A 24,059-nucleotide genomic window follows, 5' to 3' on the forward strand; every position below is an offset into this window, starting at 1 on the left:
CAAGTTTGCCTTATGAAGTCATTATGTTTTATGATGTATTTGAGAACAGTTATCTCCTCCCTCCCTCCCTCCTCCCTATTTTCTTGAGATACAGTGTGCTCCATTATCGTATGATAAAAAAGAATTACATCCCAGGGCTAGCATTTTTTTCTTTATAATGCAGCTCCATTTCCTTTATAGAAGTAATTAGGAAAACTTCCGATTCACAGAAAGAGCCCAGTCATTGTTTCATAAATGTTCCTTTTCTTTTGTAAAGTGAGAGTACCTGTGTAAATGTCAATATTAACATTGTATTAACACAACATTTGTATTACATTTTATTTTCTTATTTTCATCTATTTAATTCTTTCATCCTTCCTGTGATGCTTGGCATTAATTAATATATTGTTAACACTCTTGGTTTTTAGATGAGGTAACAGAGGCTCAGGCAGTCTATTGACTAGTTCACTAAGGTCACACATGCAAGAGATGTCAGAGGAAGAGACTCATCTGTGTGTGTGTGTGTGTGTGTGTGTGTGTGTGTGTGTGTGTGTGTTGATCTACATTCTGAGCAACTCAAGGGCAAGATTTGTATATTAGTCGCTTCCATATGCCCAGGGTCCTGCCAGGGCATGGGGCATGCCAGGCACTAAATAAATATGGCCTGATGTATAGAATGAAGTTATTAGAAATTATTCCTTTTTCAACAATGGGAAATTCAGTGCTGTATAAAAACTGTGTTACAGATTTGAATAAGGCTTTTGGAGATTTGAATGAAGTTGGGAGAAATTTTATTTTTATTCAAAACATAACCTATACTTTAGATGATGGGTCCTATACCCAGGAAGTTCTTCTTTTAATACTTGCAAGTTCTGAATGCAATTGTAAAGTTGGTAAAATTTACCTTTGGATGTTTACTTTCTCAGTCCTGAAGGATTCCTTCATTTCTAGGCTCATTCCTCTTTAAGTTCTTCGGAAAAGAACTTAATATATTATCAGTAATATATAACTCACTGTAACTTTAAGTCACCCTCAAGTATAAACAGTCTTCAGGTCTCTTCTCAGCTCAGCCTTGTTTATTATAAAAGGACATGCTTTGTCCCATCTTAAACTCCATTCCCACTAAGCAAATGATGGGTAATATGTCTAGGGCAGGAATTCTGAATCCAGTTACCCATGCTAAAGTCAAATGTGATAAATAATTTGCAAGGTACTATGATGTCATAACTTATTGAATTCTAAGTGATATCAGACCCAACCTTATGCTTAACATTTGCAAACACAAGTAAAGTCATCTCCATCAAGCTTTCCTGAGAACTGAAAATAATTCTATTTTTCTAGGAGCCTCAGTATCACATAGTCAAAGTGAGAAGTCACAAGTTGGATGAAACCCTGAGGATGAATCTAATCCATTTTCCTATGATCAAGCGCAGCTACACACTGATTTTACCTGTGTGAAAACTCTCCTGTGACTGAATCAGTTTTATTTCTCAGTAATAATAGCAATAATAACAATATAACTTACTATATCCAAGGTATTGAGATAAACACTTTATATGTTTTGAGTCACTGAATTATCACAGAACAGCTAAGGATGTCATCTTATTTATATAGAATTTCCCCACACTTCTGGGAGGCAGTAGAGAGCAGGGACTATGTGCGTGCAGTATCTGGGGTACCCCACTAGTGCTTTGGACAGAGTAACTGCTCAGCATGTGTAGTTGAATGGAGTTCATCTGGGTTATAAGTTTATTGTTCAAAATACTTAAAAAAGTCTAGACACAATACCTTATTACGTTTACCACCAGGGTTAAAAATAAAGTTAAAAATGAAATGTAGTAAGCCTCCCTGTAATGCTCTGATTTCAGGCCCTTGGGAGGAAATATGTGATTAGGATGTCACTGACAGGGGACCCTTGTGTGAGGGGAAGAAATAATTTTGCCATTCCCATTTCATTCCTGGTTCAGTCTGCCACTCACATACAAAATTCTTTCTCCACATATTTCCTATCACTGAAGTCAAAGCCTTTCCGGGCTCTACTTGCCATATAATGACAATGAGTCACAGATCCCAGTGAGGTGTCCTGTTTGGGATGGGTTCTCCATTTTTACCAAGGCAGCGTATTGTGCTTTCCTTGACAGACTGGTGGTACCAACATTCCCATTTTGGTGTCTTTCCTTTCCATTAAGCAGGGCGCTCTTTTTCAGTTTCTAAAGGATGCAATTTAAATTCTAGACACTAGGTGGCGCAACAGAACTTTTATTAAATTTTCTCTTATTTCTGGTAATTTAGTGGTAGAGGCAAAATGTGATTTCCCTAGCATTTAATTTGATAAAACGTATTTAAAAATCAATATAAAAATAATAAATCATCATAAATGAGGGGAAATTGCCCAACCTCATAGAAATGAATCACTCCTTGTTAGGTTAATACTTGAGCTTGGGCTGGAAAAACATGCAATCTGAAAGGAAGAGAATTATTTTTGTGAACAATTTTTAAAAAATGACTATTCACCTCTAAGATCTTTAGAAACTCTGATCACCCCATGTAGAAGTAGCAGATCTTACTAATTAACCATAGTTGATTGAAGCAAAGTTTTGGTGAAATTCTGTGACTTTAATTCTACCTGCTTTGATTAAGAGGGAGAAAAAAAAACACATGAGATTCAAGGTCTTTTCTTAGTAGGAGAATAGCACAGTGTGTGTGAATCTAGGTATCTGGTGTGAAACTAACTGGCATGCCAAGTCTAAGTCTGTGGAAATCACCAAAGGATGGCCTTGAGCTTACATTGCTTTTTGACTCTAGGGAAAATTCTCAGAGTCTTATCACTTATCCAGACAGGTCTGGTGGAGAACTGAAAGGTGGCTTCATTGAAGGGTTAAGACTGTAGACTGTAGCATAAGAAAAATCAGTGCTCAAACCCTGTTCCGTTGCTTCTAGCTCTTTGGCCTCAGTCAGGTAAGTAGTTTGTACTTTCTGTAAAATGGGGTGGGGGTGGGGGTGGGGTGGTCATAAACCTTTTCTCAGAGGCTTGCTGTGAGAATTAATTGAGAGAAGGTAACAAAGAAGAAAACACAGTGTAGCACACAATGAGAACTCAGTAAATAGCAGCTATTAGGTTTGAGAAGATACAAGTATCAATTTTAAAATTGGGGGGACTTCCTTGGTGGTCCAGTGGTTAGGACTTGGCACGTTCACTGCTGTGGCCCTGCGTTCAATCCCTGTTCAGGGAATTAAGATCCTAAAAGTCATAGAGTGCGGCCAAAAAAAAAAAAAAAAAGGAAAAAAAAATTGGTCTTAGCAACAGCTTGGTTTCTTTGACAATTATATTCCGTACAGCTTGACAGTGTTTGGGGGGCTGTGACGGTTAACTTTGTGTCAACTTGGCTAGGCCATGGTACTCAGATATTTGGTCAAATACAAGTCTAAATGTCATTGTGAAGGTTGTTTTTTTTTTTTTTTTTTTTTTTTTTTTGCGGTACACGGGCCTCTCACTGTTGTGGCCTCTCCCGCTGCGGAGCACAGACTCTGGACGCACAGGCTCAGCGGCCATGGCTCATACACACACACACACACACACACACACACACACACACACACATATCTCACTGATTGTGTTTCTCTGGAGTACCCTGACTAATACAGGGGCCATGTGAGTATTGGGTATAGCAAGGCATATGGTGACAGTACTGGGAATGAAGGATCATGGACAGTATGGACCTCCTTCATGTAACATTGTCCATATTATAATTTGTGATACTCCAGCATTACTTATATTACTTTCGTTAAAGCATTAGGATACTCACTGTTCCACTAATATATAAACAAGTTTCACAAGGCTAAAAGGAAAGAAGTATAAGCACATTGTCCTTTTTGGAGTTTTAAAAATGGAATACAATGCACAATTAAAGTTACAGACATATTTCTGGAAAAACTGAAGCAAGTTTATTTAGCATAGAGTTATTATCTGGTGCAGCATTGCAAACAAATTCTACTACATCTGTATCCCTTCACAAATTTACAAAATGGAGAAAAGTCCTTGTGAAATTTTTGACTGAAGGTCCAAGATATAAACTTAAAATATTCTTTAGGACATCTTAAACTAGGTATTTGTGAGTTAAATGATTTTCAAGTACCTTTAATTTATCCTAATCCTGAAGATTGGGAAGACACAAAGCATGCCTGCTAGCCTCCAATCTTGGTGTCAGATCTCTCTGTCTCTTTCTCTGTCTCTCTCTCTGTCTCTTTTTTCTGTCTCTTTCTCTCTCTCTTCCTGCCTGCCTGCCTTTTAAAGATCTGGAAGATTCATTTTCAGGGAGAATTCAAGATATGGAGGCTTTCAGCAGTTGAGTCAGCCTTCTTTATTATCCCTGGATATTCTGATTTATTCAAAGTGACCCCATTTTTTGTCTTTATAAAACTGAAATCTGTGCTGTCGGTTTCCTCCTTTCCAGCTTCCTTGGCCTATAGGATTGGGCCCACACACTATAGCCTGGCTTCAGTTGACCTTTCTAGATTCATCTTTTGTTGTCACCCCATGTTTTGGTCCTAATGAGTGATAATGAGGCTCCTGCCTGGGAGTCTCCCCCTTTTCACTCTGAAGCTTCCTGAGCATCCTCTGGGCACACATGCTCCAAAGGTTTCCTCCTTTGTGCCTCAGCCCCTTGAGGCCATAGGTGGCTCTCAGTGAACGGTGACTGAATCAGAAGCAACACGAGTCAACTGGGTATAATTTATGAGGTAAGCATATAAGATCCCTAGTCAGCATATTTCCTCCCTAAGAAAATAACAAATTTGTACAAACCACTAAGACTGTCTTAGCAAGATTTAGAAAAGAAATAAATTTAGAAAGCTTCCATACCTGCTTATTTTCTACTTCATTTGGCTTTAGGTAAAAAAATAATTTTTTCATTTAACAGAAATATAAATGGAAATGGTTTCTTTCTGGAAGGAGCTACATCTTTAATGGAAATGTCAGGAAAGAATGAATCTATATTTATGTACGTTAGCAACATGTGAAGATTTAACATTTTTTTCTCAATCAGATGTTGCTGATTTTATGGATTTCCAAAAATATATGTAAAAACAAAGGAAAAAACTCTGAGGTTGAAAACTGATAACTTCCCAGATCAGAGATAACCCCATAAAAGTCACTGGTATATAATTTAAAGCTTTTGTTTTCTTTAAAATGTAGCTGGTTCTCACTTATTCTCATTTATTCTCAATTAAGCTAGTCCTTAAGTTGTTAAAAATTTTATAGCATTTAAAAATACTGTTAATTTAGCCTTGTGGCTTTCATACCTTTTTTGACCGTAACTTGTAGTAACAAAGACATTTACATTGTGCCCAGTACACACATAGATATGTATATGTGTATTACAAAAATAAATAACTGAAACAAAAATTTTGTAATACAGTGCTTACCCTTACTTATGTGTGAGGGACTCTGATATTTTCTTGTCTACTTTATATGCTGTTTGTGACCCATTTAATTGAATTCATGATCCCTAAATGAATTACAAGCTGCAGCTTGAAAACCATTTATCTAGATGAGCCTGTTAACCAAGGTAGAAATCCCTTTCCCAGTCTCCCTGGTGGAAGATCAGAAAACTGTTTGAATACATTCCGTGGTGCTTCTACCTCACCAGAGCTTCCACTGTGGCACTCGCACTAGAAATTGGGAACCACTTTCCAATTAGGAAACTCCTTTCCTATAATCTCCAGGAATTGACCCCAGGGCATCCTCCCTCCCATCCCCTCTCTTCCTTCCTAAGGCCGTTTAGGACACTGTACGGTAACCTAACATCGAGGGTGACTCTGCCTAACCATTTTACCATACAGAGTCTGCTTCTTCATCTTGCCCACAATGGTATCGATTATGTATTTTCAAGGCATATCTTTCTGTCTGGGTTACATAATAGGGGATAATATCTAGTCCCTAGCTTAAAATCCATCAATATGTTGATTTGCCCAAATTTATGGCTCCAGCTTGGACCTCTCCCCTAAACTCAGATTTATTTATCAAACTGCCTACATGACATTCCATCTAAAGTCTAACTCTCACCTCAAACCAACACATCCAAAAACAGTCTATTTCTACCCTCCTCATCCTACACTTACTCTAAAATTTCCTATTTTGCAAATGGTATCTTTGTTCCTCAGCTTAAATCCTGAATCATCCTTCATTTCTGTCTCTCTCTCCCTTCACAAAATCAAACAGCAAAAACTGTGGCTCTTCCTTTGAATACAGCCAATATTTGGCCACTTTTTAACTCTGCTCCTACTATTCTGGGTCTGATTACCATCATCCCTATAGACGTCTAAAGATGTTATCCCTCTTTGGCCTCCCTGACTACCATATTTGCTTCCTGGTCTACTCTCCACAGAGCAGGAAAAAATCCCTTTCAAACAGATCTCAAGTAGATCATCTTCTGCTCAAGATCTTTAGTGGGTTTTGCATCTCAGAGTACAATCCAAATTTTATGCTACAGCCTCCAAAGCCCTCCATTAACTTGCCCCCTGACTCATCCTTCCTGTTTTTACTTTCCTCTGACTACTCCTGCTTTACATCACTCTGCCTTTGCTCCAGCCTCCCAGATCAGGGCTTCATCTTGTCCATCCTCCTGTAATATTCCCTCTCTGTCCATCCCTCCTCTCCCACTCCCAATATCTGCATAGCTCACTCCCTTGCATCCTGCAGTCCTCTGCCCAGATGCTCAATTGCACTTCATTAGAGCAGACATTTCATGCCCAGTACCTCCCTCATCCTCTTTAATCTGTTTAATTTTGTTCATAGCATTATCACCTTCTCACATATTATATATATATTTTTCATTCCTCTCTTTTGGAATTTAAGCCCCATGTGTGCAAGTATTTGTTTTTAGAAGTTGAATTCCTAGTGGCTAATATGGTGCCTGGAACATAGTAGGAACTTAATAAATGTTCATTGAATGAATTAATTAAATAGACGAATCAGTAAATGCCACACACAGAATAAGTGTTAGGTGAGAAAAACTTCCATATAGTATAATGCGTTGAGAAGAGGGCAGAAAATTAAAAACATTCAAAACATTAAAATTTTCTTTGCTATACATTTTTTCTTTAAAAAGCCCCTCTAAATTTGAATTTGGCCATGTAAAAAATCTAAATCCTAAGCATTTGTATTGGAGACATGATTAGGCATGATTCTCTGACTGTCAGGCCAAACCAGAGCTAATCTGGGGCCTGATTTGCCATGCATTGCCAAGGCATATTCGTAAATGGGAGATGACATGTGTAGTAGCAAAGATATAGAGCTGTAGAATTTAATTATATTTAAATTAATGCAAGAAGACCTTGAAGAACTCTTCTTCTTTGACACCAGTTAGGAGAGAGAGGCTTCTAAACAAGTCATCTGCTGAAGAGAGATCCGTAGTTTATTTGATTCTAATTTCACATAAATTCTCTAGATTATTTTGATGTTGTAAACATAAAGGCAAAAAAACCATAAATGCTGTATTCAGCAAGAGCTTTTTTGTTTGTTTTGTTTTTTTTTCCAATAAGAATAATCGTTTATTTTATATCAGAACAATGGAGGACAGATGACAGGGAGACAATATAGTGTAAATGCTCAAAGAACAAATTATCAACCAAGAATTCAGCAAGAGCTTTGATTTTTACAGAGTAATTGATACGGTGCCTTCCTATGAATTGGAAAAACACTTGCCTTGAACAAGTCGACTTTGCTGATGATGCTGAAGTTCACATCAATGGTGAGGGCTAACTGCATTGTAGTTGGCAGTGTCTCAAGTAGGTCGGATTCATCTTCATAAAGATAAACACATCAATCCATAAAGGAGAATAATTAAGGAAAAAACATCAAAGTTCAAGGACAATTAAAAAAATAAAGGAAACAAAATATCAACTCTTTTTATAAACAGCTGCATCACAGTCTATATTTTCATTGCTTCTACTGGACATACATACTTATCATAATAGCACTATTACTTGCATGAAAGAAAAGAAGTATTTTCAATATTGGTGACATAATAGTTCTGAATAATTCCAGAATTTTGTGTTTGCTGAAATTTTAAAGCTTAGTGATGATGGGACAAAGGCTAGCGAACAAACTGGGATGGGAAAAGGATCTAGTTCCTATCTTCTGATTCTGCAGACCAGCCCTAACATCCTAAGGATGGCAAAGAATAATGAATACCGTGTAGCTTACAGAGTCCTGTCATGATCTTATTGGACCCTCATGACAACCCTAAGGATAAGTATTCTTACTCCTACTTTCTGGAAAGAAGAAACAAAAGGGGAACTGAAACTCAGAGAGGCTGTAAGTGATTTACTCATCTGTGCATAAGTGGTGGGTGGCTGAGCTGGGAGTGGAATCTAAAGAAGAAATCTGTTAAGTGAGTAAATTCAAATTATTGTTATTTACTTGCTTATTAACTCAATGAAGTATGTGAATACATTAAAGATTTTTCTACGTGTGAATTAAATGATGGGCCTTCAGGCTGATAAAATGGTGCATGAATAAAACTGCCCATTTTTAGTCTACAGTATATTATGGGTTTCTGAGAGCTGATTACTTTTGATGTTTTCTTGAATCCATTTAGAAAAGAAAAAAAATTTATATACTATATCCTTATTTTGATTCCAACATTGGTTCTAAATATGAAAATATCTTTTCTATAAAAACACAGCTCCTTGTTTCCAAGGGTTTTTTTTCTCTAGTTCCTTCCTAAATGAAGGAGTTGGAGCAGTGTCCACAGGGACAGAGGGAAGGAGCCTGTTACTGCCCCTCTTCCTCCCTGCTTGAGATGCCCGCAGGAATAGCTGTGTATGTTTAAGAAAAAAGTTTGTTGTTTTTGTCATTTAGATTCAGGAAGAGGTTCTAAACCTGTGGTTGGAACCTCTTAAGACTGGCAGAAAGGAGAAGATAAGGTCCTACCGTCAACAACCAGTGATTCTTACCTGCTTCTAAGAAACTTTGTTTTGTTTTTGTTTTTTGAATTTTATTTTACTTAGTTTTTATACAGCAGGTTCTTATTAGTTATCCATTTTATACATATTAGTGTATATATGTCAATCCCAATCTCCCAATTCATCCCACCACCACCACCAGCGCCCTGCTACTTTCCCCCCTTGGTGTCCATATGTTTGTTCTCTACATCTGTGTCTCAATTTCTGCCCTGCAAACTGGTTCATCTGTACCATTTTTCTAGGTTCCACATATATGCATTAATATACGATATTTTTTTTCTCTTTCTGACTTATTTCATTCTGTATGACAGTCTCTATATCCATCCATGTCTCTACAAATGACTCAATTTCATTCCTTTTTATGGCTGAGTAATATTCCATTGTATATATATGCCACATCTTCTTTATCCATTCATCTGTTGGTGGGCATTTAGGTTGCTTCCATATCCTGACTATTGTAAATAGTGCTGCAATGAACATTGGGGTGCATGTGTCTTTTTGAATTATGTTTTTCTCTGGGTGTATGCCCAGTAGTGGGATTCTGGGTCATATGGTAGTTCTTTTTTTAGTTTTTTAAGGAACCTCCATACTGTTCTCTGTAGTGGCTGTATCAGTTTACATTCCCACTAACAGTGCAAGAGGGTTCCCTTTTCTCCACACCTTCTCCAGCATTTGTTGTTTGTAAATTTTCTGATGATGCCCATTCTAAATGGTATGAGGTGATACCTCATTGTAGTTTTGATCTGAATTTCTCTAATAATTAGTGATGTTGAGCAGCTTTTCATGTGCTTCTTGGCCATCTGTATGTCTTCTTTGGAGAAATGTCTATTTAGGTCTTCTGCCCATTTTTGGATTGGGTTGTTTGTTTTTTTAATATTGAGCTGCATGAGCTGTTTATATATTCTGGAGATTAATCCTTTGTCTATTGATTCGTTTGCAAATATTTTCTCCCATTCTGAGGGTTGTCTTTTTGTCTTGTTTGTAGTTTCCTTTGCTGTGCAAAAGCTTTTAAGTTTCATTAGGTCCCATTTGTTTATTTTTGTTTTTATTTCCATTACGCTAGGAGGTGGATCAAAAAAGATCTTGCTGTGATTTATGTCAAAAAGTGTTCTTCCTATGTTTTCCTCTAAGAGTTTTATAGTGTCCAGTCTTACATTTAGGTCTTTAATCCATTTTGAGTTTATTTTTGTGTATGGTATTAGGGAGTGTTCTAATTTCATTCTTTTACATGTAGCTGTCCAGTTTTCCCAGCACCACTTATTGAAGAGGCTGTCTTTTCTCCATCATATATGCTTGCCTCCTTTCTCATAGATTAAGTGACCATATGTGCGTGGGTTTATCTCTGGGCTTTCTATCCTGTTCCATTGATCTATATTTCTGTTTTTGTGCCAGTACCGTATTGTCTTGATTACTGCAGCTTTGTAGTATAGTGTGAAGTCAGGGAGTCTGATTCCTCCAGTTCACTTTTTCTTTCTCAAAATTGCTTTGGCATTTGGGGTCTTTTGTGTTTCCATACAAATTGTGAAATTTTTTGATCTAGTTCTGTAAAAAATGCCATTGATAATTTGATAGGGATTGCATTGAATCTGTAGATTGCTTTGGATAGTATAGTCATTTTCACAATATTGATTCTTCCAATTTGGGAATCGCATTGTAATTTGCATTCTGAGGGCAGTAGCTTTATTGGCTTCTCAGTAGCACTAATTCCTAGTTTTATATGGTGAGGAGCAAACTAAAAGTTGAATCTGATTATTGTCAACTAGCACATTAACTTACTTTACATCTTTAGTAAACATTATTTTTAACTCCAGTGTTATAGTCCTAATAGTAGACACCATGAATGATTAAGGGACTATTAGAGGAGACCTGTAGCAGGTTGAAAATGGCTTGAAAGATTGCTGTTCTGAGTACTCACTGTGCTCTGGGAAGAGGATGATATCACAGAGAGAGCAAGGGTTTGGAGGAGAACAGGTGCATGTCTCAGTTCCGTTTAGGCCATTTGTCTAAGGACTCTGTGTCCTTGGCCAATTTTTTCAGTTAGGAGCTGCCATTTCCTTGTCTCCTAAGAGGGGGTTGATGACACCAAATTTTCCCCATTTTTTTTTTGATGAAGATTATATGAGCTAATGTGTGTAATATCTAGCATCTGGTGGGCACTGAATAAAATATAGCCTTTGCTCTTGAAGGATTTGCATAACCCGTAAGTTATGTCTGAATATTTAAGGAAAAAAAGCCCATGGTATTAAATTAATGCTTTAAAGATTATTTGGTTGTTTCCTAATCTTTTTCAAACCCAGTTAGTTGCCATTGCTGCCTTATAGGATTTTCATTATAGGACACATTTTACAGGGTTTTAGTCAGTAATTTGCCGTGCTTACCTAGCATTCTTTGAGAGTCCCATGTATATTTATACCAAGTCCTGACCCGATTCTGCACAATCTTAGGAATGGAATAAGTGTTCATGTAGGCAATGGTATGATCCATGCAGGTGCGGAAGTTGCTCTGATTGGCTGTAGCTGCCCCAATTACATCTTGCATCTAAAACCACAAACATGGTCACTCCACACCCAGCAGAGGAAGTGGCAGAGTTACTATAAGCCCAGCTGAATTAAAAGTTCTCACATGATACATTCTATTCTAATCCCTGACTACTTGATTTTTAACACACTGATATTGGGTCCTACTTTCAGCCATTTACCTATAAAATATTGGGCAAATCGTATCCTCTTTCTGACCCAGTAAGGACAATAGAACCTGTTTTACCTACCACGTGAGGTTTCAGTGAGGATTCAGTCACATAATGCATGTGACTGCACACAATCTTCTTTGCAAACTTGTATATTACTGCAAAGATGTTAGTCGATATTTTAAAAATTATATAGCTGTGCTTATGCAAGAAATGTGCAAAGAAAGTTGAGCAATTACCTGGCAGAATGGCTAGTCCATTTTGGTGAGTCTCGCTTAGAAAGCATCCTTCATAGATTTTGCAGTGTGGCTGGCTATATAGACTCAATTCATCACGAAATTGCAACCTCTATACTTCCCTTTGTGTTGCTTAGACAGATAGAATCAAATCTCATTATGCTTAAGGCATAGTATTCAGCAGAAGTTGAAATGTGCTGAAATTACTGAAGCATCATCTACTGCTGTGACAATACTTAAGGAACTGTCAGGTTTTAGTTCTCGGATGTTTATAACTCAGCCATGAAAACCCACTCTAGGTTAAAAGCTGATCTTTAAGGTCTCAGCACAGAAAAGATATATATCTTGACTCTTCGTCTCACATAGAGGGAAGTAAGTGGTTGTAAATTTGCTTTGACTATGGGTTTATAATACAGAGGAAAACCTGGGTGTCACTTTCGCTCATTCATTCTAGTAGCTGAGCCTTTTCTGCTTATGGAAAAACTACTCATTTTTTGAGATCTAGATCAAATGGCTCTTTTATTGTGATGCCTTCCTCGGTTTCCATTTCAGAGTTAATAGGTTCTTCTGCTTGTCAAAAGTGTCTGCCGAGTAGCTATGCAGAGAGTCAAACTGGATACTTTTTCAGTTTCGAACCTACTCCTCGAGGGCTCTTCTTCAACAACCTCAGTTCCTAGATCTCCTTTTTCCAAGCCATTTCTGACAGATGATGAACATTACCCAGTCACCTAAGGCCTTGAGAACTGGGAGATCAGAGATTGGGTTGGGAAAGTTAATAGAGTTTTAAATTGGGATCCAAGGACAATTAAAAGCGTTATTGATCAGTGTTGGGGGCAGATAATTTGTAGTGACAGTAATCTGAATGTTTTATGTGCAATGCTGAATTTTGATGGTGCAGATGAAGAAGACATATATTCTATGATGTGTGTTCCAGATTAGAGGAAGAAAAGGTCACTCTCTCTGAGTTGTATGTGAGAATAGAATATTGCAGTTAAAATGAGATGATCACATCCAGGGTGTAGTTCTTGGCGTGGTTATATATGGAAATTTTGAACAAGTGGAGGTTTTGTCCAGGCTTTCTTACTTTCATTTCTAACTGTTCTCCTTCTCTGCACCTTTATTTAATTCACTGTGAGAGTTAAGGCACAAATCTCTATCTCCTGCCTCAATCTTTCTTTTTGGCTCTAGTCCTACATGTTTAGCGGCTTGATATTTCTTCTTGTTCCTTGGGTCCTCAAAGTCATTGTAGGGCTTCCGTGGTGGCGCAGTGGTTGAGAGTCCGCCTGCCGATGCAGGGGACACGGGTTCGTGCCCCGGTCCGGGAAGATCCCCCATGCCACGGAGCGGCTGCGTCCGTGAGCCATGGCCGCTGAGCCTGCGCGTCCGGAGCCTGTGCTCCGCAACGGGAGAGGCCACAACAGTGAGAGGCCTACGTACCGCAAAAAAAAAAAAAGAAAAGTCACTGTAAAGGCAGGTGCAGTGTGGGGTATAAAGCTGCCCTTTCAAACTTTCATGTGCATATGAATCACCTGAAGATCCTATTAAAATGCAAATTCTGACTCAGTAGGTAAGGGGTGAGGCCTGAATTTTGAATTTCCCAGGTGATGCTTCTACTGTTAGTCCAAAGACCACTTTGAACAGAATTTTAACTGGAGCTGGACATAGTTTTTAATCTTGTAAAAATTTCCTTGGACATAGTAAGTGCTAAATACATGTTAGATTTTACTATTTTTATCAATATGATATGGCCTTATCATATGACCATGAATTACATGTATGAATTAGGGTTGCCTCTTAATCTCTTTAAACTGGGGTTGACTCAACTGCAAAACTGAGAAAACATTGAAGGGGGTCTGGCTACCTCACATATATTTTATAAAAATTTATTAAGTAATATGATTTTTGCCATTTATATTCAAATTAATTCCATTTCTCTATAAATAAACTTCCTATTTTCTTTTTAATATTTATTTATTTATTTATTCATTTGGTTGCACCAGGTCTTAGATGCGGCAGGCAGGCAGGCAGGCTCCTTAGTTGTGGCATGCATGTGGGGGAATCAAACCCAGGCCCCCTGCATTGGGAGCATGGAGTCTTACCCACTGCACCACCAGGGAAGTCTCCGCAAGCTTCCTATTTTCAGTCACTGTTAATGTAATCTCCCCAGGCAGTAAGATTATAATTTGTGCTTGTAGTTTTTAACTGCTTGGTGTTCATTTTCCAAACCTAAACATTTTCTAAATAGAGTTTCCTTTACAGTCTCTCTCTCTATTCGATTACCATGTTCAGGCTGAAGTTGCCATATCCCTGAGCACCATGTTTTTTTGTTTTCTGTATTTTGATTCTTTGATTTCTGGGACTATCCCTCCCAGAGTTAGCTGATTCCTAAAGATAGCAAGCTACTGGGAGTGTGCCTTTCATATGCAAAATAGCCAACCCTGAGCCCATACTCCCAACAGCCTTCTTTATTGGGCTCTCATATTCTAGGCTACTATCCACCTGCCCCAATTACTCCAGGGCCAGGTACCAGACAACTAGAGACAGTCCCTACACCCCAGAGCCTGCTGAAATTACCAAACTCACCAATCTTAAACCCCCTTACCCTGCTTGATCAGTTCCTTTCCTTGTGCCTCCCTATGTAGCCCTATTGGCAAGGTGTGACCCCCTCTTCTTGGATCTGTTTGTATAACAGACTGTCTTTTCAATGTAAATGGTCTCCTGATCTGTTGGCCTCACCATCCATAAATGATAATAAAACCTACATTTTAAAACTGTATGACCCTTCCAATTTATATTATATTTGATTAATCTTCCTTAAATCTCTTATTTGTTAAAAATCCTTCCCTGGCTGATTTCCCATTGCCCTTAGGATAAAGTTCAACATCTTTAATTTAACATTCAGAGCCCTTAAAATATCTTGTCCTTACATACATCTCTAACCTTATTTATAGGTGTCCTTCACTCCCATCGTTCTGGTACTTATTCTATTTTCTCAAACATATCTGTGCTTTATCATTATCTTTCACACACTGTTTCTGATTGATTGAACTCTCTGTCTATAACTACTGAATCTTATCTGGTTTTTTAAATACATTCTCCTCTATGAAACCTCCTGGGAAGCTTCCCTTTTCTGACCTAATACAGAGCTTTCAAACTCTCCTCTGGAACTTACCAAGGACAGCAGCCCCTTGACATTCATGGATGTAGGATTTGAGTTATATTTGTTATCAGCTTCAAATATTATAATGAATAGTTTTCATTGCTAAATTTTGTTAAAACATGAGTTTTATTCATACCACTGTCAGTGTGGTGAGTGGGAACCAATAATTTATCTAGTGGTAATAATCATTTTGTGATTTTGTCTAACTATTTACCCCATACACAAATCTCAACATGGCTTTTGCTCTCAGACATATAATATGTAAAGTACCTTACAAGGAAGTATAACGTCTAAAGATGCTATGCTGCGAGCTTTTTATTTCTTGTGAATCTGGGAATTTACAAAGGTGTTGGGCTCTATCCCTTGCAAATGGCCTCTACCTTGCAATAGAGTTATTTGGGTATTTGTTTTACTTTCTTACTAGACTGTGATTCCTTGAGAATAAGGCAAGGAGATACCATAATAAACGTTTATGAACCAATGATTTTTTAATTAAATTAATTTAGACAGCATTTGGTAGCCTCTGGTTTAAATGACTTTTGAAGTTGATTTTAAGCCAGGGATTTTATGACAATATTTGAAGTTTAAGTAAAAAAAGAAGCTTCTAAAGTTTTCAGGAAACACCAAATAAGAAGTTAACTTAGAAACGTGACCCTCTGAGAGTCTAACGCAACACTCATTGTGTACAAGTCTTCTGAAAAATTTGATGGTTTAAAAATTGAAAGGCAATGTTGATCTATTTACATCCCCATTCAATTCATCAAAATAGATGGAAATTAGTAAAAAAAAAAACCCACCAGATAGATTTTGATTTTTTCTCTGTAAAGTTTATAAAGACTTGTTAGACTTTCAAAAATGACAGCATTGTATATCCGGGGATTCACATCTCAGTTTACCTGACCAATTAAGCTGGAGAACACAAAAACTCCAGAAAAAAAATTCAACAGTTGAAAAACAATTTCAAATGAAGTTTGTGGTTCTGGAAGGCCCCCAATGGTAATTAAAGTTCGAACTGCCCAATAATAACATCTCAGATACCTGTGAAAAGAGAAGATATACATTTTGCTCTTTACTATAACAGTAAAATGCCACTATGCTTGGGAATATAGATTACTACTAGATTTTAACATATTTCCTGCTAATCGAGATTTTCTTTCTGTAGGCAGCATTAGCAAATACCATGTATACTAATGTAAACTTCTTTTTTAATGTAAACTTCTTGATAAACATTGTGAAATGACTAAACAAACCCAAGGATGGTATTTACTAGCTGTTCCACTTATTTCTCGCTGCAAAGCAAATCACCCTAAAGTTTAGTGGTATAAAACAACAACTATTTTACTAGGCTTATCATATTGTGGGTCAGGTATTTTGTAAAAGGCCCCCCAGAGATGGCTCATCCATACTCTATGATGAGTGGACCCTCAGGTGACTTGAATAGTTAGAGAAAACTGGGAGGACTTGATTGAGGCCAAAGTTCTGAGGCCTTGGTTCTAACTGTTGACGGGGTTCCTCTGTTCTCCATGTTATATCTGTTTGGAATGCCCAGGGTATCTTCTCTCACAGTCTGAGCCTGGGCTGGAATGGTTGGAACAGCTGGGGCTGGCTGGGTATTTTCATTCGGTCTCTCCTTATGACTAGCTTGGGCTTCCTTACAGCATGGAAGTCTTAGGGTAGATGGACTTTTTGTCTGGTGGCTGGTTTCCCCCAGAGTGATAGCAGCCCAGGCAGTAGCTATAAGGCTTCTTATAACTCAGAAGCCCTGCAATGTCTTAATCTCTTGCCATATATATTTGCCAAGCAAGTCCCTAAGACCAGCCCAGATTCAAGGGAAGGGATATTTGAATATACCTCTCAATAAGAGGAACAGTAAAGGATGTGAGGCTACCTTTAAACTGCCCCACTAGTGATTAGTGAGGAATATCGTAGACATCAAATGTGTTTATGGAGATGGGAGAGCCCTTTACAGTTTAGAACCAGTTATTTTTTACTGATGGGAAGTAGAGCAAGTAGGTATATACTTCTCTATTTTCTACTCATATCTTATTATGTTATTGAATATATAAACCGTGGCAGAGACAGAGGAAAACTGAGTTATATCTTAAAAGGGGAATTACTCTTGGGTGTAATAGGTAACTTATCTAGAAATTTAGTATTGAAGAAAACCAATTATGCTCAGAAATATACTTGGTAAAGATTCTGTACCTAACTCGTGCAGTTGCAAATGGAGAGACAGATCATAATAGCCCAGATGGGAAGAACATCATTAACCAGGGCAACAGAAAAGAATATGATAAAGATTAGGACAGAACATATAAGATTCACTTAGCTATATTTGATCAAGGGTTTCATGTATCCAGAGTGAGGTGGGAATAGAAGTTAGTATTACAACCCCATTGTATATATATATATTGTAATTTTGGTACACAATTAGGTATACTACTGGGTATATTCCATACAGCTCTGTTAACATGGTCTGGATCAGACATTTCCACTGAATCCTTGAAGAAAAATATCCCATATATAGAGACCATCTTCAGATGGTCTTCAGAGAGGCATTTGGATTTAGTGGGTTCCAGCTAGCTATTCTAGTTTCCAGAGTAAACACAGAAAAGCAGCACTTTTTACAGAATCCTGCCCTAGTCAGGCTTTTATTTCTTGTCTGGGTGTGCAACATAAACATTTGCAATTTAAGTAATGGTACATTTGTCTTTGAACAAGGATAGTCTTTTTCTTGTGAAAATAGATTACAATTTTCAGATCTTCAAATACTAAGAATTTGAGGTTTACAAAGAAAGAATCAAACTGCAGTTAAAGTCAGTATTTAAATAAAAACAGATCTAGAAAGAAATCACTTGTTTTGATATTCAATACCTTTCGAAGGACCTGAGTTTTTGTTTGTCTGTTTGTTTTACCTGGTAGATATAGGAACAGACAAAGAATTAACTCTTTGGTAAGAGTTAATTCTTTGGTAAGAGTTAATTCGAAACCTCTGTGCCAAGAGAATAAAAATATTACTACTCTGCAATAGTTTTTCTAGCAGGCTTCCTTAGACTTACAAATATTATAGTGAACTTGATGTCAAAGAGAACCACCTTGAAGAAGTATGGAATGAATTTTATGGATTGCATTTTAACTTTTCAATTCCAATTTATAATTTCTTGTTACCTGATTTAGTGTTATCACAGGTCCTGGACCTGTGGGTCTCTTTGAATTAAGGAAATTTATTGACCCCAATACAGCCCAAGAGTGAGACAGGGACCAGATTCTCTCCCTACATGGCAATTCCATTTCAAGTGTTGAGATTACTATCCCCTACAAAGTCCCTCCAGTGTTAAGAGGAGCAAACACATGAATTACTTTCTCTCATTTTCTTATTTATGGATGTTAGAAAATAGCAATTAAATGTAGAACTTGGGCATTGATTTTCCAAATCTGAAGGGTTAGCCTCAAACTATTTTTTCATACTGAAACAGTTTGCTATGTTAATTGGAAGTTTTCTGCCCGGATGCTTTGAGATTTATTTTGGGATTCTTTTCTCAGTCATGTCTTACAGCCAGACATGCACAACCAAAGGTAAGATTTGTAATTTAATTAGATGGCATCTTATTGATTTTCTAGGATTAGCTTAATTAGTCAAGTGTATCCACCTCTAATATTTACATCCTGGGCAGATAGATCTTTTCAAGGAGATTCTATCTGGCCGATTTAATACATGAGCTGTCTTACAGGCTCTATATATACAGACCCAAGTTAAAGCACTAAGGCAGAACTTGACATAAAACCATAAAAAAAATTTAGTGTGAAAATAGAAATTCTTCCTCTGTGAAACAAATGCAGCATTAAACTTTTCCCCCAACATTTTGTTTTGAAATATTTCAAACAAACAGAAAAACTGAAAGAATTTCACAGTGAGCACCGTATATCCACGACCTAGACTCTATTATGAACATTTTACTCTACCTTCTTTGTCACATATTCCTCCATTTTCCATCCATCAATCCATCTTATTTTTTGGATGCATTTCAAAGTAATTTGCAGACAGTAGACACTTCCTCCTAAATACAGTACTTCAGAATATTTATATATATAAAACTCAGAATATACTTCAGAATATATATATATGTTAGAATATACTTCAGAAAAAAAATATATGTACTAGAGTTAAGTATTGGTAAAGAGTTATTTTAAAATTTTGAACATACATTGAAAGCACAAATCTTAAGTATACTACCTGATACTATTTGATGAATTTTGACAAACCCATACACCTGTGTAACCCAGAAACCCATCAAGACAGAGAACATTTCCATCACTCCAAAAAGCTCTCTTTTCCCAGTCAATCCCTGCCCGCACAGGCAACTACTGTTCTAATTTTTTTCTGTCTCAGATGAGTTTTGCCTGCTTTAGAATTTCACACAATGAAATTACACAGTATATACACTGTTGTGTAAGATGTCTTTCACTCAAAATAATGTTTTTGAGATTTAGCTGTGTTTTTGTGTGTATCAGTACTTTATTCCTTTTTATTGCTAAGCACTATTCCTTGAGTGACTATGGCACAGTATGTTTATCCATCTTCCTGTGGATGAACACCTAGGCTGTTTCAAGTTTTTGGTTCTTGTGAATAGACATTCTATGAGTATACTTATATAATTTTTTTAGACATATATTTTCAGTTCTCTTGGGTAAATATTTAGGCTTGCAATTTTTGTTTTTAAGGTAGGTGTTATATTTAGTTGTAAAAGAAACGGTCAGATTTTATCCCTCCAACAATGTATGAGTTCCAGTTCCTTCATATTCTTACCCCAAGACTTGGTACTGTCAGTCGTTTTAATTTTAGCCATTGTGGTGGATGTGTAGTGGGACATGCAACTTTTAAAAGTACCCAATTTGATACTTTATGACTGGACTTTTAAACTACCCCAATCCATCTTAGTTCTAGGTTTCTGTAAATTTATCACTGAAGGCATCGAATATGGAGGAGAACGGTCTCATTAGAAGATAAACTCCTCAAAGACAGGTATTACACAATAGGAGTGTAATATATTTGTTAAATGACCTGAAAGAATAAGTGAAAGGTTATGCATACTTAGACTTAAGAACATAGGAAGGCTGTATCCGTGAGCACATCTATGCAATCCCCTTCTATACATGCTGCCAGCTGCCTTTCATCTCCCTTCTGGTCAACTGAATTCTGCTGTTCTGGAGGTTTTGTTACATTTTTCTAAGTGTCTAGTGTAAAGACCATTCTTTTTTTTTTTTTTTTTTTTTTTTTTTTGTCAGTGTCTGAACTGGAGTATCTAGGGGACCCTGAGTTAATACCTTCATCTACCCTGGTCTCATCTTCCTTCTGTGTAAAAAGAAGGGAGTAAGTTATCCTAATTTTCCCTAACACTAAGATATGGAGATTCTGACTCTTTCTCCATCCCATCTAAAGTCATGATTCCCATGACAAACTTGCTTGCTATTTTTACTCTTTCTTTTGACGGTCTGTGTGTTAGAGATTGAGGCTAGGTATTTGCTAAGAGGTTTGTGCACGCTGGGAAATTTATGTCAGAAAATAAATAAATTGGGGTATATATGGATTAAGGGACATTGGGAACATTTCTGGGTACCTAATAACCTTAACTACTTATGTTTTCCTTTTGAGCTAAGTAAGCCATTTCCTACTTTGTCAAATTCCACAGTCAAATGAAGGATGCCATCTACTTAGTATAAATGAAAATGACTTCTCGTCTTCTATTGAAATGAACAGACATTGTTATTCTGATGAGGATTAATAAAATAGTAATAAATGACTCATTTTAAATGCTCACAATGCTCCACTTATGCCCCACAGTTGCTGCATAATTCTAAATAGGAGAAAGTTTACAAGTCCAGTGACTTCATAAGCAACCTTCAATTTATAGGTCATCAGAAACCATCACGAGGGTTAACTAAAAAAATGCTTTAAGCTTACATGGTCAAAGGGTAATATGGAATAATAGAAGGGGCAGGTGATGCTTAAAAACTGTGGGAAAATGTAAGTATGCTAATAACTGCCATTTGCAAATTATCTTAAAATACATATAAATGCTGCTTTTAAAGACATTTTATTTGTAAGGATGTGTCCCTGACAGCTGGTAACAGGATTATTGGACCTTTGGTTTTGGGTGAGAACCCTCCTGTCTAAAGCAGCAGAGAATGGGGGCTGTATCATACCAGTGCTGTGAAATGTATTGAGGCTTGCTTTTTGGCCTAGAAAATGACTACTTTTTGTAATCTTTCCATGAGTAATTAAGAAGAATGAGTGGTTTCTTTTTCCAAGGAGAAAATGCAGATGGCCTATAGATATATGAAAAGATGCACAACATTGCTAATCATCAGGGAAATGTAAATCAAAACCACAATGAGATATCACCTCACACCTGTCAGAATGGCTATCATCAAAAAGAGCACAAATAACAAATGTTGGCGAGGATGTGGAGAAAAGGGAACACTTGTACACTGTTGGTGGTAAAGTAAGTTGGTATAGCCATTGTGGAAAACAGTATGGAGGTTTCTCAAAAAGTTAAAAATAGAACTACCATATGACTCAGCAGTTCCACTCTTGGACATATATCAAAAACAAAAACGAAAACACTAATTCAAAAAGATACCTGCACCCCAATGTTCATAGTAGTGTTGTCTACAATTGCCACGATATGAAAGCAGCCTAAGTGTCCATTAACACACACTGGAATACTAAGCCATTATAAAGAATGAAATCTTGCCATTTGCAACAGCATAGATAGACTTGGAGGGCATTATGCTAAGTGAAATAAGTCAGACAGAGAAAGACTAATACTGTATGATATGTGAAATCTAAAAAATACAACAAACTAGTAAATACAACAAAAAAGAAGCAGACTCACAAATATAGAGAGCAAACTAGTGGTTACCAGTGGGGAGAGGGGAGGAGGGAGGGATGTTATAGGGATAGGAATTGAGAGGTACAAACTATTATGTGTAAAATAAGCTACAAGGATATATTGTACAACACAGGGAATATAGCCAATATTTTACAATAACTATAAATGGAGCATAACCTTTAAAAATTGTGACTCATATTGTACAGCTGTAACATATAATATTGTACAGCAACAATAACTCAATAAAAAAATTTAAAAAATTAATGAGTGGTTTCTAATTCTTGGGTACAAAGTTCCATTTATATTTGTTAAATCAAGCTGTTTAATGGGTTCTCAAATCTTTTATATCTTTACTGATTGTCTGTGGTTGCTTGATCAGTCAATAGTTGTGTGTTGATGTCTCACACTTTGATGGTGTATTTGCAAATTTCTCTTCCTTCTAATAATTTTTGCTTTATGAATTTCTTTGATTCATCATAAGTACTTTGCATTAGGTGCATGCACATTTAGAACTGGTAAATATTGATAGTGAATTGAAACTTTTACCATTATATGATAACCTTATTTATCCCTAAAATAATTTTTGTTTTAAAGTCTATTTTGACTAATATTATTTGACAGTCTATTTTAGGTGGTGAATTTAATTCATATTAACTTATTCTGCTTACTGATATATTTTAAGTTGTTTCTACAATCTTATCTTTTTTTTATTCTACTGATTCAGAAGTTATCTTCTCTATTCCTGTTCCTTAGTGATTATCTTACCACTCTACTCCAGCTTCAGTACCCACATTTGTTTTTTAGACTTTGGAGATTCCTTTTACTTTCTAGAGAGTTTAGCAATCATTGAAAACTGTTGTGATTATAATTTATGTAGAAATGTATCTTATAACAAGTAATTGCAATAACTAATACAACAAAAATTTCAAGTAGTTTATCTTCTTGTATTTTAGTGAGAGGGCTTTGAATATCCGGTCTACACTGTAGCTGGAATTGGACGTCTAAAATATTAGAACAATGTAGCTTCAATTTCTTATGGGTTGAAACTGAGGTTTCTTTCTTCTTGTTATAATATGGATTTGGTCATTCCTTCCTTTTTTCTTTACTCTCTCTCACACACTCACTATATGTTAAGTATTTAAAGAAGACAAGTAGGAAGAGAGAGTAAAGAAACTTCCTTCTTGCCTTCTTTAAATACCTAACATATACTGAGTGTATGTTATATACTTAACAATGTTCTAGGCACTGGGAACAAGATATATTCTCTAGAAATGCTGCAGAAAGGCATCCAGGTACGAAAAGAGAAATAGCTCCACTTTTTCTGGATGGCAACTGTATATTATTTTGCTAATTTGATAAAAACACTTATCAGACCTATGGGTCTAATGATGTTGAATTACATACTTCTAGGCAATATTTAATATAGTTGGTATCTTACTCAGTTTTCTTTGTAGTTACTTATATTAAACTAAATTCATATTTAATTCACATTCTAAAGGGAATTACTTATAGATTTGGTTATACACTTTCTTCTTGTTGTGTGTGTTCGTGTGTGTGTGTGTATGTGTGTGTGTTTGTGTTTGTGTGTGTGTGTGTATTTCCCCATTCAGTGGGCCTTCTGACTTTAAATTTTTAAAACTAGTTCTGGTTAAAAGTTCAAAAAATGTTATAATCCCTCATTCAGATCCTGCTCACTCTAGCTAGGGTGTAATTTTGTGAGGTATCTTTACTGTTTTTGCTCTATCCTATAATTGCTTTCCTTCCCAAGGCTGCTGTGAGTTGCCCTTCAAAGTCATGCTGGGACCTGTTATTTTCCAGTAAGGACATTGCTTTATAATAGGCTCAATGTCATTTCACTGGAGCAGAAAGTTAGTGGAATCTACTTTATGCCAGGCCTTTGTATCTACCAAAAGGAAATTTCACTATTAAATAACTCAGTTGCCATTATTGAGCCCTGATTCTACTGTACCAAAATTTTCAGACAATCTCTTATTCTCAGGGTACTTGCATATCTAATTGCCAAGTTTAGTATATGATCCTTGTTACTTTGTGTTTAATTGAGTTAGTGGTTATAGCTGACTCATAAACCCATAAAGCTCTTCAGTGGTAAACTAATTAGCCACTGCATCTGCCCTCCA

At 36.6% G+C, this 24,059-nt stretch overlaps 1 protein-coding gene across 1 annotated transcript in view; it reads right to left on the reverse strand.

Moving 5' to 3' along the window:
• Positions 1-24,059, reverse strand: part of CNGB3 (cyclic nucleotide gated channel subunit beta 3) — a gene marked incomplete at both ends in the record, with an annotated part of 148,181 nt that overhangs the window by 32,769 nt on the left and 91,353 nt on the right. Inside the window, 3 exon segments of the mRNA XM_082858993.1 lie at positions 7,685-7,782; positions 11,325-11,484; positions 15,925-16,066. Of these exon segments, the coding sequence (XP_082715119.1) occupies positions 7,685-7,782; positions 11,325-11,484; positions 15,925-16,066 (400 nt within the window).

The sequence above is a fragment of the Leucopleurus acutus genome, assembly GCF_964270905.1.
Source record: "Leucopleurus acutus genome assembly, chromosome: 17".
In the NCBI taxonomy this organism is placed as follows: domain Eukaryota; kingdom Metazoa; phylum Chordata; class Mammalia; order Artiodactyla; family Delphinidae; genus Leucopleurus; species Leucopleurus acutus.